The 16,810-nt window shown below is 38.9% G+C and overlaps 1 protein-coding gene across 1 annotated transcript in view; it reads right to left on the minus strand.

Moving 5' to 3' along the window:
- ano2b (anoctamin 2b) overlaps positions 1 to 13,978 on the minus strand; it is a 71,104-nt gene extending 57,126 nt beyond the window's left edge. Inside the window, exons 1-3 of the mRNA XM_088003527.1 lie at positions 13,942 to 13,978; positions 9,625 to 9,821; positions 3,265 to 3,654 (exon numbers count right to left, since the gene is read on the minus strand). Of these exons, the coding sequence (XP_087859653.1) occupies positions 3,265 to 3,654; positions 9,625 to 9,821; positions 13,942 to 13,978 (624 nt within the window). The remainder of the gene's footprint in view (positions 1 to 3,264; positions 3,655 to 9,624; positions 9,822 to 13,941) is intronic.
- Positions 13,979 to 16,810: the final 2,832 nt, after the last annotated feature.

Raw genomic sequence — 16,810 nt, forward strand, 5'->3', positions numbered from 1 at the left:
TTATCTTTCACAAACTAGTAGAAGTAGAAGTTAGTAGACGCGACTAAATGCAGCTAAAATGTTTCATGGCGTGTTACTAAGCTAAGCTTTTTGAGTTAATTATCGAAAAAAATAATTGCTTTGTTAGGAATGAGACAATCCTGGCCCACCAGCCAGTAGCTGCTAACGGCGCTAGCCACCAGCTTCAAGATGGCTAACACTTTTAGGTTACATCAGGATTAAGAAAGTCTCCTTTAGGTGCTTTAACTGGTAACATTTTGGTTACTAGATAGAAAAAAAATACCAGAATGCCAGATAAAATGCTTTTGTTTTGTTAGGAATGAGACAATCCTGCCTGCTAACCACTAGCTGCTAATGTCGTTAAAGTTAGCATTATCTTTGGAGCTTCCTGTTGAATTTTTAAAACGGTCTACACTACTCAATAATATTGTGTATTTTTCTGCCTTGGGAGGCAGATGTCTATTTACACCTCTGCTACAAAGAAAGACTTCTTTCTTTTTGTAATATTTCTAATTTATTAATTTATTAACCTCAACTTCAGCCATAGACATTCAATTAAACTGCAGTTGATATTTCAAATTCCTTGTTTTTGTGTTAATCCGATTCTACACTCATTAAACCACACAGCTGTAACCCAGCTCTATGATTAACCTTAATCCCTCGGAACTAAAATGGTTATTAAAATCCATCTAATCCAAACATATGCTAAGCAGGCAGCAGCAAATATATTTACTATTTGTTTGTTGGTTTCCACTAATTATATCTGAGAGGACAGGAGCAAGATATATTAATGCAATAGTGAAGCACCCTCCACATTTATTGACACACTCCCTAATAAAGATGTCTAAAAAGCCTTTACATAAAATTTGAATTAATATCAGTAGAAATACCAAAACTTAAGAGAAATACAAACTTTAATTTAATAGAGTAGGGAAGGTTCTTTAAAAAGTAGACGCTTTCAAAAGTCCAGTAAAATAAATGGAACGCAAATGTTTTTTTTTAATCACTTCTTGTTTCCCTGGAGGACAAATATGACGTGACACAGAGACCCATTTATTTTAAGCTCTCTCGAAAATTGGGAAGACAAGATTGACTAGCATTGCTAATCACCTCAATTTGCTCAAATTTGCAGTCATACCAAGACTTCAGACATGGCCTGAGGAGGACAGAACTACACCTGTCTATAAAACACAGTGAGTCGGCTGATAGGGGATGTGAAAAAGCAAATCAAAAGCAGAGGGGTCCAAATGAAACTACAGCAGTTAGCTCCATCAGCTAACCTAGTCATTGCCATCCGATGCAAATTCACTTGATTTTTATTTCCTTTCGATAGGATTTCTCCCACTGAGCTGAATTTCTCCGACTGAACTTCAACCGAACCAATCAGCAAGCAGAAAGAGAAATCGTGAACGATGACATTGATTTTTTTTACCTTGGTTTTAGAATTGTCTTCCTCTATAAGGTTGTAGTTTGGCAATGTCAGCGGAGAAAGTGAACAAAGCCATTCTATCTGTGTTGGCTCAAATATTGGGTAATTAAAATCAGAGAAAGAGGAACATTTAAAACAATTAATCGCTGGGATAGTCCTACTCCTCACAAGGTTGTTTACAGAGCATCCAGACAGTATAAGCAGCAAGAACACCGATAAATAAACATGAAACCAATTTTGTAATACTACCTTTCCCATATGCAAATGAAAGACATATTAGAATGAAAGTATTCCTTTACTGTGAATGACAGACCTAATCTAAACCTCAATCCATGAGATGAGATAAGGAGCCATTAGTCAGTGAGCTTATCTTCTACTGGCTTTGGTTCCATAGCAGCCATGTCAACAGTCTGATTAATACAACCCTGGGGAGTACACACACTACCAACTGGCTGCTGCCCAGCACCGGCATACTTCTAGACATGCACACACCTATATTTGTTTGGCAGCACAGGTATGAAATGCTAATGCTAAGGGAGTTACTCTTCATTTTTCTACATGACTCACTTTTGAGTGCAGAGGTGGTCCATTTACACTCAACCTTCACAAGAAGTGTGTTTGTGTTGTTTACCCTTTGTTCTAAGTTAGGGCACAGAGACACACAAAATGGACCACAGAGAAGGCGATCTTGTCAAAATAAGATTACCCGTTTCAGGCCTGAGTAAGTTAATCGACACTACGAGGTCCGAATAGCAGCTGTGTTGGCTGAAATTACAATCTGCCCCGTATCATCACTGTCAGCCCAGATTTCATCGCATTAAAAGCAATTTACACTCATGTGAAAAATGTTAGAGCACCCAAGTGAGAGTGAACACCATTAATGAGATCCAAAGAGGTCAAGTGAAAGACATTCAAAACAACTACAAACATGCCCAGATCCATCTATCCAAGCAACTTCACCATGAAACCAGATTGCAAAATGGTAAAGGAAGTCATTAGCTCTCTAAACTGTCATTACAGAACCCACCGCGGTCTCTGGAAAGCCTCTACGATCAGACACACACTGCACAGGTTGATCTTCAATAGAGCTTCTATCATGTGACAAGAAACTGACTGTAGATGCAAGAAACCCTTCAGACATAAACCCAGCTCAGAGCGATTAGCAAGAGAGACATTCATCAGACCGTCATCATGTATGGTCAAGATATGTCTTTACCCGTATTTGGTTGAAACCTTTGACCTAAGACTGCTTTAGTAGACAAAAAAACTTCTAAATATGACCCAAAAATAATGTCTTTAGCACATTTTGTAATCAGCATGATCTGACTAAACGTTGCAAATGGATGAATGTGACGCAAAAAAATAAAAAAACATCTGGGTTCAGGCTTCAAGAACCGATGTGGCAGAAAGACTGTTGCTCTAATCACAGGACAGGATTGGTTGGTGAGGTTCTATAAAGTTCTCATTGGCAACAGTTTCCAACAAGACCTGGAAAGCACAGGACCATACCATGCATGGTGTTGCACATCATGGATGGTGCAGTCCGCTGGTCCCTAATCCAGGAGTTAATCCACTACTATTGTAACTAGAGGGAGGCTGAACTAACGTCAATGTAATTACCCAATGTTGAGTCATCCAATTGTTTTGGAAAACACATTCTGTAGGAATAGATTTAGGTTATGTCAAATAGAACACAGTTTGGTTGCCACCCTAGGAACAGTTTCAGATGCAAGACAGGAGTGTCAACACAACAATAACACAGGAAGGGACAGAAGAGCAAGAATCTTTCCAAGAGAAACTCAAAAACCAAAACCAGACATTAGCAGGACACCCACCTCTCTGTCTCTCTCCACTTCCAGACCCGCCTCCAGGAGGTTGGCCTCAAACTCTTGTCTGATCAGGTGCATCTCGTGGTCGGCGGCCTCCATCGGCTCGCTGCCCCTCGCCATTCCGAGCTCCATGAACACCTCCCCGACGCTCGCCGCCTCCTCCCTGCGGAGGCCGGCTCCTTGTCTAGCCGCTGCATCGGAGGAGCCCGACGTTGGAGGGAAGTTGCCGTTTGAGACGATGGACAGCTGATCCTGCGAAACCGAGGCGGTGCCGGTGCATCGCAGGGAGCCATGCCGCCGGTGATGAAAAACCAGAACGTAGTCCACTTTCCGCAGGCCATCGCAGAAGTACAGACCTTCGCTGCTGGCTTGAGGGCTTGAAGGTGCATCTACAACCTGTGAAAAGATGCATCAGGGCCTCAGTAAAGCCAGTCCCAAACTACCATTCCATCAGGATGCAGTCGTAATGAGGTGCACAAGTCAAACACAAATTGTTCAAAAATAGAAAAACCAAACCTTTAGGCTTCAGGGGAGTTATGTAATAACTGAACAAACTTAAACATTTGATGCTGTGTCAGCACAGGCAGACACAAGTGGCTTTTGGCAGATCCTCAAAAACAATGAAGTGAGAACCTTCAGCAGCAGAGTGGGCAGTTAGCTCACCTTTGCCTGTTTTAGTCTTTATTTAGACAGGGGGAAGTATAGAGGGAGACTAAACGTGGAAGCAGCAAGAGGTAAAGATGTACAGACACCAGCCTGATTTAAGGATTTTGACTTAGTCACAGGATTGTAGAGGAATACATCACTGGTTTGCTGGACTGTGGTATGATTAATAAAGGAAAATTTAAAAACCCTATTGATTGAAATTATTATTATTGTTCCAAATGGGTTACATAGATATGGAATGTATTATGAATTTAATACATTCTTGAAAGTGCAGATGTATTTTTTCAGTTTGCCTACTGGGTCTCCAGGGATGAGGTTAGGTTACCTGAGCTCCCTGTTTTTATTTGACCAAAAAAAAAAAAAAAAGAAATGAAATTGATGATTTTGTTTCTTTTTAGGCGTGGAGTTCTGAAAAAATGTTGTGAGCAACCAAAATTGTACCTACATTGATGTTAGCTATTTTTTGTGTGTGTGTGTGTGTGCGTGTGTGTGTCTGTCTGTGTTAAAGTCTACACACTTTTACACACGTAAAAAGTATGTGTAAATGTTAGCTAGAGCTAACAGCTAACTGTCTAAAGCGAGATTTGTGCAAGATTAAAATAAAGTTCCAATTTCCAGAATGTTAGAAGACTGTATCCTAACAATATTTTCTAAATCTTTAAACCAACGTAACATTTACAATCTCATACATTTTTGAAGCAATGGCTCATGGGAGTTTTGAACTGTCCATAACAGCTACATGTGCTGCAATGCTAATGCTAGCTTGTACAGAAATAAAAGCACGAAAAGCAGAAATTTGGCTTAAGTTGAATTTATTTATTTATTTTCACTACTCTCACATACAATGAGATTAAAAAAGTTAACTTAATTTAACTGTTAGAGTGCTACAGATAGCAACGTTATTGCTATATCCAATAAAATACAGTATTCATATTTTATTGAACTTCAGCTCTGAGTTCCTATTACTGATGTTTGGTTTTACATCCAAATAATGTCAACAGATACTCATGAAAATAAATCGTTTGAACAATAAAAAAGAAAGTTAAAAAACACACAATTACCAATTTTGGACACTTTCCCGTCACGTAAAATTTGTAACCACTTCAGAAAAATGTGGTGTCTTAAGTCTTAATTTTTTATTCATTCATTTGAAATTATTAAAGAGGCATTGCAAATATCCCATTGTACCGTGTTGTCTGATCACAAAGGAAAAAAGTTGATGTAAAATCTTGTGAGGAGGAATTGATGTTTTACTAAATTTTAAACACAAATAAATGTGAGAAGCTGTGAAACGGTGTGTGAGCGTCCGATGGATTATAAACTCCTAATTCAAACTTGTTCATGGAAACAGTTGAGGTAGATGATAGAAAGAAAATGTAAGCGAGTTTATTTGTTATAAAAAAGTTCAATAGAACAATTTAAAAGAAGGTAAATTCTTAATATTCTAATGACCAAGTAACTGGAAATATGATTTTATGCCGAGCTCTTTGAGCTATAAGTTAAAGAAACTAGATTTACAGTAAAATGTAAGAATTAAAGATGGTCCCTGCACATTTTTGGTCTGGATAAAAATAAATGTCACCCACATACAATTGGATCTAAAGTTGGGCACTCCACTCGGCAGCCAAGAAGTTCAGATTTCAAATTTAAATGCAATGCATTTTAAAAAAAATATGTATATATGTATGTTAATGAGCTCTGACCACTGAGCCGGAAACTGCCACTTCTGCAGGATGCATGCTGCCACCATAATTGAGCTCCTGAAACGTTCCCTGAGGTCTTATGTTTGTTTGATGCTTCTGTTCCCTTTTTTTGGAAATATGTAAAGCAGACTTCTGAGAAGAGTCCCGCTAGGACTGAGCCATTACCAAGAAAGCTTATGAGGCACAGATGTTTGTCTTAGCCAAAGCTTAAGGAGCTCCTAGGGGGATTTGGAGATGGGTCCTCCGGGGGCTCCCCAAAGGGCCCCATAATGATCCTCAGCAGAACTTTGTTTTATTACGTCGTAAATGGTCAATAGTAACCATGGGATTGTTGGTTAGTATTTTCATGAATATAATACAGGAACAAAGGAAAGTGAGTAAAAAGCATCCCCATCCATATTAACGTTGAGCATGAAACTGACATCATTCTTGCATCAGATCTTGGTGATACGGGTTTAATAAAAGTTATTTTATTTATTTTTAGCTTTAACCTCTCATCTGCCATGTAGCATAAATAATTTGGGAAAGTTTGGAACCTTTTGGAAGACTTTGACCCAACACAGGAATGTGTATAGTCTAGAAAATACAGAGAAAGCTACAATTTTAACAAAAAAAATTAAATCAACTCCAGAGCCACAAGTGGCTCCTTGGCTCTCTTAAAAGTAAATGATGACATTTTATCCCTTTTTTTGTTTTATTCTTTTGTTCTGTAAAAAAAAAAAAAAAAAACTCTTCCACCCTTCCATACTGGCCCCCTCGTGAATTCGGTCTAGAACCACCTCTGGTTCTGCTTGCGAATATAAATGCAACAGCAATTGGAGCAACTTAAGAGATAATAAAAATATCGTCACCTACGTAAAATAGTAGCCTAAGACTTATATTGCCAGAAGTGATTTAAAAAACATCTCCACCTTTCTTTCCAAAAGACGTTTTAGAGAAAAAAAAAATCACTTTCGACAAAAAAAATGACGAGGTGACAATACATAATAATAAATAAATACATCTGCGAAATATCTACGTAAAGACGTAGATATTTCGTCTAATGCAAATGAAAATTTGCATTATCAGCAGAAATTTCTATTTCTACAGATTTTTTGTTTTTTACCGGAACCCAAAAATCCTGGATCAGAGCATGTTTTTATCCTTACTCTTAGTTCCAGTCAATGTTCCTCTTTATTTCGGTATTTAATTTACACCCACGTTAATAAATACATTAATGGAGTTTTTGCTAGTTATTTAGGATTTACGAGGCTAATTAGTATTTGTTTGGAGGCGGAGGGGACCGATTCACAGCGCTAAAACCACAACTACGAACTACAATGTGAAAAGGACTGTTTAAAGGGGAACTAACAGAAGTCTATCAGAAGGTGACCAGAAGTGAAAACAGATAGATTAAAAGTACAGCTGCGGGTGTTTTTTTTTTTTTTTAACTCCACTAAAAGCAGCTCAAACAGGAAGCGGAGGAGTGGGTCGGTGGATGGGGGAGACCCCCGCTGCTTACCGGGATCTTGTCCTCGCTCGGGGAGACCTGCATGCTGTTGCGCTTCTTCAAATGCACACAGAGTGAGAGAAAGAAGAGAAGAAGAAGAACAACAAGAGGAAGAAGAAGAAGAAGAACCAGACCGGGATTGAAAGTTGCCGGGTTTTGCAGTAAAACGCAGCAGAATTCATCTCCCCCGCCGGTTTCCCCATCGCCCCCCGCCCCGTTAAACACCGGAGCTCGGCCCGGTTCGTCCCCCGTCCAGCAGCAGGAGCCCCGGCCCCTGCGCTCCGGCTCTCATCGCTTTGGGCTTTAAGAGGGATGCGTCAGGTGCTATGAGCCTGATCTCATGCTGCTCCGCACTCTTCTACGCAACTGGGTGATGTGGAGGCTGCCTTGAGCACCGACGGCGCTCTACACACTGCAAAAAAAAAAGGAAAAAAAAAAGCACCAACTCATCTCAAACTGCCGAGTGGCTTTAGCGTTGGTGAAAAAAATAATCCAAACGCAATTTGATTTTTTTGTTTTTTACAATGAAAAAAACACAACTAGGAGGAGAAACTTTCATATAACTAACACTTTCTCCTGCCTGGTTTAAATAAAAAAAAGAGGTGGATGGTTTTTTGCAGTGTGCAGACATGCCTCCTTTCGCCACTCTGCGATGTAATTGGCTTATACTCCTGTTTTCCCAGTAAAACTCACTAAAGAGGAAAAATGTCAAACTTTAAATGCTTTTAAACTATGCAAATCCCCAATTATAGTCATTCCAATCATTCATTAAATGAAGCAAGTTTATGGATGTTTTAACTGCGACTTTTGTTCTTCTCTCATCTGTAGCAGATAGGTCTGCCATAGCGCTAATACTAGATTGAATAACAGTGTTAAGTGTTTTTTATTTTTTTTATTTCAGGGTTTCACTAAAATAGCAAATTGAAATACAAAAATACAAGACTATGTTGCAGAACTAGTCATTGAGGATTTACCTGCTATTTTTCCTCTTTTCTAATCTTCTGCAGCAGCTGGCTGTGTTACAGCACTAATGGCAAAAACTGAGCTGAAATTCAGTTTCGGTTGCATTGTTCTTATGTCAGCACTTCAATACTAGAATAATTCCATCATAAAACAAAATATACATAACTATTTTGTAAAACCAGCTTTTCCAGCAAGGAGTCAGGGAGGTTTAAACTTTAACTGCTATTTTTCCTTTTTTAATCTTCTGTAGCAGCTGCCTGTGTTGTAGTGCTAATGCGATCTTGTATAGAAACAACAAAAACAAGCAGAAATTCAGGTTCAGTAGTGTTATTGTTTTTAATTTCAGGGTATTTCTAGTAGATTAATACAAAAAACACTAGTTAGAAACTAGAGTTCATTGAGGTTCAAACTGCTTCAACTAACTTCCTGTAGAAGCTTGCAACATTTCAGTGTCGATGCTGGGATATGAAAAAGCAAAAAAAAAAAAAACAATAGGAAATTATTCTTGTTTTTATCTCGTCGTACTTAAATATTTCAGATTACCAAACAATTGTTATTATTATTTTTTAATCAGGCACAGATAATCAATTTATATAAGAGGAATTGTCAAATAATGATTTAATTCATGAAGTAATATAACCACCCACACTAATGAATATTCAAAACAGAAATAACCACTTCCCTGTGTTCTGCAGATTTAATTTGTACTGCAGAAACAAAACAGACTCATTAATATAAATTAATTAATTTCCAACATTCTAAACAAACTCCCTATAAAGTCACATTACCTAGTATCAGCCTTCACTGTGAGCTCGCTTAAATCTCGCATCAACTTCATTCTGTTTCATATAAGACCTGCTTTATTTTCAAGTAGACTTGTTCAGATAGATCCAGAGCATAAGCACCAAAAAAGTATGCCTCCATCATTATCACAGTGATATCTCCAGTGTTTCTAATGAGACATCTCTTGCCATCTCATTAAATGCTGCAATGAAATGAAAGCCATTGCAAACACAGGAAATATTTCATCATTAGCTCAGTTTAAGAGGGCTCTCATATTTTGCATGACCTACCAAACAGTAGCTGCGTTTTCCATTACATATGTGCACAAAACTTTGTCAGTAGTCCACTAAAATCGAAAAAAGATCATTTTGCAATTGCAGTGTTTCCATTAAATAAGACACGCAATTAAAATCACACATCAATAAATTTGTTTGGCGCCCCGGGGGCAAAACACCATGAAGTCGTTGACCCCGTAGGTGTGGGAGAGGGTTGTTGATCACGTGACTCATGATGCAAAAAATGTTTCAATAACAGTTTTGTGAAATAAACCAATTTTGATGCGACCAAAAAAGAAAGAAAAGAAAAAAAGACCTCATCCAAGCAGCAAAACTTTTTATTGAAAAGCAAGTTTGTTTGTTTTTTCAATTAGCATATTGCATTAAGTGAATTTATTTTCGAAATGTCAAATTGTGCAACTATACGGTGAAAGTATAAACTCAGCTGGTGTGAACAGTAACAGTTTCAGCTCCAGGCTGCCGTTACCTGTAGTAAACTCTGAGCCTCCTCAGCCTCGGCCTCCTCCTGGTGGCTCTGAGGCTTCAGGACGCTGCAGGGCATGGGCCTCAGCCCGGCGCCGGGGAAGTCCCGGGTCAGGAGGCCTGGGGCATCACTGTGGATGGACGAGGACTCGCTGAGCGCAGTGGACACCCGGCTGAACCCAGCACCGTTGGACCACGGCTCTGCAAGACATTTTATTCAGAAAGTGAGCAGTCGTACATAACTGTAAGGTTCTGGTGAGAATCTGGGACATGATGCAGGTAGCAAATATATATAAACTTAAATATGGTGATATTTACATTATTAAATCAGTTAAATTTAAAGAAAGAAAGAAAGAAAGAAAGAAAGAAAGAAAGAAAGTTTTTTATTTTAACATTTATTTTTCAATAAAAATACATTTTGAAATATTTCAGAGGGTGAGTTTTTCACATCCAAGTAGACTGCAAACCACTCAACTGGTGACAGAAATAAACATAAAAATCTACCGAATGATTAAGAAAAACGCATAAATATCAAACTAAGACTTTAAGTGACTGAAGTGTACAAACATGTAGCCCTAAAAAGGCAAACCATAGCATCTGTGATCAGCAGATGAAGCGGAGCTTTGCTGCAGAGACGTGGGGGCAGCCCTCGTGTTCCCCCGGCTTCATTTCCAGCTGATGCTAAGTGTTCCTCGGTGCTACAGATATGCTAAGTGGCTGGATGAAAGCTTCGCTTCCCACTGAGCAAATTGTTACGTGTGTCAGTCAGTGACAAAGCCAGTCTAAAAGCACAATGAAAAGGAAAAGCCCACTTCTCCGTTTTTCCTTGAATAACTAGAAGAAGAAAAAAACCATGAGATACACGGCGTCTCGGAGACGTATTTCCACCCTTTGGACTTATAAAGCAGAGCGCCGTTCAGTCCAGTGTCAATTACTGGAAATAGTTCCCTTGCTTTTTCATTACAAATGTGCGCAAAACTTTTTCGATACTCCGCTAATTTCGGAAAAAAATACGATTTCGCAATTATGGTGTTTCTATTAAATAAGCAACGCAATTAAAATTACATGTGAATAAGTTTGTTCACGCAATAAGTCATTTTAAAAACATGCAGCGCCATCATTCTCCTACTACTTCCTGACGTCTTCTTCTTCGTGGTTTGTGCCAGTGCCAGTTGTTTGTGACCAACAACCGGCAACATCCGGTTGTTGGTCACGTGACTAGGGTGACGTGGAAAAAAGTGTTTCCGTTGCAGTTTTGTGAAATAAATCAATTTCGATACGGCCGAAAATCCACCTTATCCAATTCTTACTATTGAAAAAAACTATAAAAAAAAAAATTAGCGTGTTTCTATTAAGCAAATTTATTTTCTAAATTTCAAATTTCACAATTATATGGGCGTTTACAATTAGCCACAAACCGTGTAGGAACACGTGTAGAGTAGATCAAAACTCAGAAAAGTATAAGTGGAGGATAAACTGAGGGTAAACTAACTCTGCACATCCACATGATGAAACACAGTGAATACATGCTTGAAAGTTATCAGTTCTGATGTTATAAAATGTGGAATTGTTCAATGCTTCCACGAACTTCCTGGTTGAGGTTTTACTGTATGTACAGTAGAGGCGAACATCAGTAGAAGACTTGTTGCTGAGTGTTTAGAGACGCCTCGTCTCCTCCTGCTGCTTCCCTGAAGGAATCGAAGCAACAAAACAGATATTCCTCCATCTTTGTCTGATTGCCATGCTGTCAGAAACAGATTGCTAGTTTTCCTCTCTCTTTTTGTAATAAGGTTACTGCATTTGTGCGTGTGTGTGCGCATATGTGTGTGTGGTTATTTTAGGGATACAGACAGCTGTAGCCATAGTAACGCACCAGGCCACAAGCGGTGCTCTCATTTCAGCACCATGGACAGCTCCCTTCATGTGTTCTGTATTTTTTTTTTTTTCGTCTTTTTAAAAAATTATTCAAATCCATTACAACAACGAAGCCGGCCGTGAGGTCAAGGGTCGTACTTGTGTTTCTAAAACATTCAAAGGCAACAGACTGACATCAGCGCAGTCACTCGGTTACTGGGAGGTCGCCAGGTTGCATCTGATGAGAAGGGAGGTGGGGGGGTCTGGATGATTGAGGTAATCCCAAAAGTATAAGTATAAAACAGGACATCAGTAAAACTGGAGTTCCTATTGAGACCAGTTTCCTTTAAAGATGCAGTATTATGTGAATTTACTTTTGGTTTAGCGGTACATGACGTTGTACTGTTATTCCCACATCAAAAACATACCTGGTATGTTGTTTTGATTCTTTCATGCATGTTTGAGAAATCCTTTAATCTCCATTGCAACCATTCCGCTGTGCAAAACGCATGAGTTGACCTAGGTCTGCCTTTGAAATGCTTCCAAAATACCAAACTTCTGCCTCAGTGAACAGTCCTCCCCGGTGTCTCCTCCACTCTGCTCCTTCAGACTAGCCACCAGTAATTAGCAAACACATGGTGGAGCTGTGCATCAACTGAGCTCATTACAGGAGCTACTTCTCAGTGAAACGCTCGTAAAAATGTTGTTAAAGGGTGAATAGAGGAGCCATGTTGTGATGAAATCTTGAAGGCAAAGTTTCATAAAGAGGAGGAGCTTCTTAAAGAGACAGAGGACCAATTTCAAGACGCTATATTATGATGTCAAATTTCTTTAAAGTCATACTTTATATATCACCACCTTCCTAAAATAAGTAAAAGAATTTTGCCAAAAGTGATGTTTTAATTTTTTTCTTACAAAATCATCCTTTGACAATAAAGAGATTGTGATTTTTTTCTGTAAAAATCGATTATGGGGAAAAAAAGAAACAAAAAAGATTTAGGCCTTTAATTTATTAAGGTGATGATATGTTGCATTTGTATAACAACTGAAGTTAACAGTTAGTTGATTGTGCTATACAAAGGCGCTATATATACACCTGGAAAGCAAAATTAGAAAAAGATAATAACATTAGGTTCTGGAATTGAAAAGGTAACAGATTTCTCTTAAGTGTGCCTCATTTAGCTTTCCAACCGACTCTAAAATAAAAAAAAAAAAGCTCTCTCTATTTCACACTTGATTGTAATGGCGGAGACAAAGGCCATCTTCCAGGGAGCAGATAATGTGCAGCGGCAGCAGCGTGGCACAAAGCCTCCATGCTGACGCTTTTATCACATGCTGTCTAACTGATTGTATGGAAACTTCAGCCAGAGGCCTGTTTGTCTTTGGTTTTCATGTTATTAACTGCTGAGCAGAGAGAACACTAATGCGCTACAGCTGCACGCATCTTCATGTGGACCGCAGGTTTCGAAGCAGAGGCTGTTATGAGTGTTTGCTTGAACATAGCTGTGAATTAGAGGCTGCATGTGTTCATTTTTGTCTGAAATTAAGATTATTTTCCCCCCCTGTTTTAAGTCAGTTTGGATGATGACATTTTTTCGACTTTTTACAAATTCAGAGGTGAATTTTCTCTGTCTTCAAATTGTACAAATGAGGTCAAAGGTTTAGAATATTAACAGATGTCTTAAAATAAATTGCTGGAATTGTGGTCTGAATGAGTCAGATTTCAAGGCCAACTTGCTTGCATGCCCTTTCGGTTCGACTCACATGGAAATAATGTTGGAAATATGATGGTTTTGTTTATTTCATAACTTTTCTTGAATCTTTTTTTTTTTTTTGGGGTTAGAGTCATTGTAGTTTTTGGGGGGTCACTCGTATATGAGCTACTTCTCAGTGCAGCACAGGTAAAAACGTTGCTAAAGGGTTAATAGAGGAGCCATGTTGTGATGACTTCCTGAAGGTGGAGTTTCAGAAAGAGCAGCAGCTTCTTAAAGTGACAGAGGCTCAAAACACGAAGTCAATTTTTTAAAGTCATATTTGATATACAATTTTCATAACAACTAAAGGTAACAGTTAGTTGATTCTGCTATAAAACGGTACTATGTGCCTGCAAAACACATATTATTGCCCATTTAAAAAAATCTAATGAGGTATATGTTCTATTTAACCAATTAAAATAAATATTTCAGAAATCTCAGGTTGCTCGTCTCGTTTCCAGTTGAATGTGAATCACTGGGCTCCCAGAGTGAACTGATTTATTCTCAAATGGACCAACAAGGCATGCTGGTACGTCAAAGTCTGAATGAAACTAAACAGCTGTACATCTTAGCTGGTGATGCCCGCCCCAACCCCTCAGAGGGTTTGCTGACACCCAGCAGTATCCATCTATTGTTGGGTGGAGGCGCAGGAAGGGACAGACAGGTCAGGCCACACAAAGGAGAGAGAAGAATGTTTCCTATTGGTTACTCACCTGCACAGGTGGATGATGGCGACCGGCGGAGAGCCATGTCACCTCGGCTCCGACTGACTTCCTGTTCCCTGTGAGAGTCCGGTCAGTCGGCCATGCTGCCTGGCTGCAAGGAACAACAACAATAACAACAACAATCCTCAGCTCAGAGGAAGCTTAGCTCTTCCAGGATAAGAGTCTTTCCTAAACGGCCGGTGGGATCGCACAATCTCTGCATCTCTCTGCTTATTGTGCACACTTACTTAAAGCCACTGCACCGTGGACTCATGGGTAGGAGAGCGGGGCGGCTGATTGGGCGCTCGGCTGAGGAATTACAGGAGCCAAGCAGAGATTATTGGGCCTTCTAACGTTCATTAATTATTGGACCTTCTGTTTAGGCTTAGCAGCAAACCTGCGAGGTCTTAAAGGTCGGCTTTATGGAGCTTAAGACAAGGAAAGAGTCATCATGGCACAGATTACAACTGAGGAGTATTTCTCCCAAAAATAGGAGATTAGGTGGAGCAATTTTGTAAATATGAGGTCAAAGTGTCAAGGTTTTGAAAGAGATGACAAGAAACTAGCAATTTAGCTCCTTTACATTTGAAAATCTTCAGCTAACTGATTCCAGTATTACTTAAGAGAATATCAGGAGGAAAATGTAATATCTAAACCAAACTAATAACAAAAAAAGTATTTTATTGGACATTTCTGAAGGTGTGGTGGTGGCAGCATCATGGTATGGACTCAAAGTTGATGAGATGTAAGGTGGATGTAAGCTTCCTCTAGGACAAAACGTTTTGCACCAACCGAGAACAATAATCTCATTCTAAAGGCAGTAAAAGGTCAAAAATCAAATCCAAATTTGAAAATAAAATGTCATTAATTTCAATATTTTGAAAATATAAAATGAGTTTTGCGATAGTTACATACAGTCTAATGTTTGTGTATGGATGTGTGTATGTGTTTAAAACTGCTAAATCTCTTTCCTTCAACTGCTAGCTGTACTGCAGTGCTAATGCTAGCTCACACTTAGACAAGATATGATTTCAAGTATGTTTTATATATTCTCTCCACTTATGACATTTAATATTCTTTGCTATTCTGTAATTTCAGAAATAATATTACTTATGTATATTAAGTATTATATAAGAATAGAATTCCCAGTATCACTAATAGCTAAGACACTTTCGTGTGTGAAAATGGCTGTCAAAAAGCTAAAAATCAATAAATCATAAACAATATCATGAACTAGCTTTTGTGTGTTTAAAACACTAGCTTACTGCAATTGCCAGCTGTGCTACAGAACAACTGCAGGTTTATAATATGCAGGAAAATTCAATTTCAACATTTTTGGCTTGTTGATGTACAACACGATAAACATGCAGGAGCCTTATAACACCAAAATGATTCTTACACAACTTAATCTTCATCTCTCACTTGGAGTTGGTGTTAAATAGAGTCTGCATGTTGAACTCTATCTGGAATATCATTAACTTCCACTAGGGGGCACATTAGATTATGCCAGAGCACGATATTTCTCTGGTTAAGGCTCCAGGAAGAGGGATCGGTCCAGTTTGGGATATGGGAATAACCAATAGAGTCTTTCCTCGTTGATTGTGAAAGCATTCATTCAGAAAGATCACACAAAGAGAACACAGGGCATTGGCCTTGGCAAAAATATCCTCTCCTATTAGTAATCCCTCAGGCTGACGAGTTACAACAGCAGTTAGTCTCATGCCAATCCAAGATCCACAAATAGCTCCGCCTACTCTGCAACTTCTCAGGATAAACACAAAGTAGGGTTTAAATAGTCAGAGTCATGTCAGGATGGTGGATTTGCATGTCCAGAATTATATTTCATATCTAGTTAGTCGATCTAGCTGGAGCTTCTTTGTGTTATATTTCACTGGATGATTTTTCCACTTTCCAGTTTTAAATCAATCACGGAATCCGCAGGCCCTCATTTTAAATATACCAATAGTAATGTTAGCTATTTAAATCAGACGTTAACTCCGCCCAAACCTCTACAACTGTCAATTAAATTGTCCCGACAACACAGTGTACATTTCCACCTCTAATGAGGTAATTAATGAAATAAATTCAACACAGTCTTATGTGTTTGTGCACTCTATTTCCCACCAATTTAATTGCTTGGCAACCCTCCTGGGTGACTAATTGTCCTACCCAATGGTAACTGATGCTAAATACAGATAGAGTGTGAGAGCCAGCGTCAGGTTACACACACACACACACACACACACACACACACACACACACACACACACACACACACACACACACACACACACACACACACACACACACACACACAAGCCTTCGTTTCCTGTCAGTAAAGATATCTAATGTGGCACACACACACCTTCATGCTTTGTCTCCGGTTACTGTGGGTACAGTCGTGTTGAGGGTGTTAAATATTAAATGGTTGTAATGAAAACGGCTAGGTGTTGTAATCGGGGAAACTGCTAAGAGGTCAAGTTCAGACTGAAGGCTGCCCACTGGTCATGTTGTCCATTTTGTTCTGTACGCTGGCTTTTTGTGGCTGCTGCTTCTCAAGTTCTTCACAGGCAGGAGACACCTCGAAACATTATCAGACTAAAACCACAAGACAAAATTGGATTTAATTGGGATTTTGTGTAATATAGACCAATGTAAAGAAGTACATAGTGAAAGACATAAGATTGAACAAATAACCTTGTTTTAGTCATAATTTAATATGGCGAGCTAGCCAGGAGTCACTGTAGCAAAGCAATCTCTAATAATGACACTTCTACCTCTGTGCTTCATTGTTCGTATATGTTGTCTTGGTTCATGCTGTCCTGGTGTTCAGATTACTTGATTTCAAACTCATCTGTCCAAGAAACATTATTCAAAT

Source organism: Poecilia mexicana, unplaced genomic scaffold (assembly GCF_051168715.1).
Source record: "Poecilia mexicana isolate PSO_F unplaced genomic scaffold, ASM5116871v1 scaffold_23, whole genome shotgun sequence".
Classification (NCBI taxonomy): domain Eukaryota; kingdom Metazoa; phylum Chordata; class Actinopteri; order Cyprinodontiformes; family Poeciliidae; genus Poecilia; species Poecilia mexicana.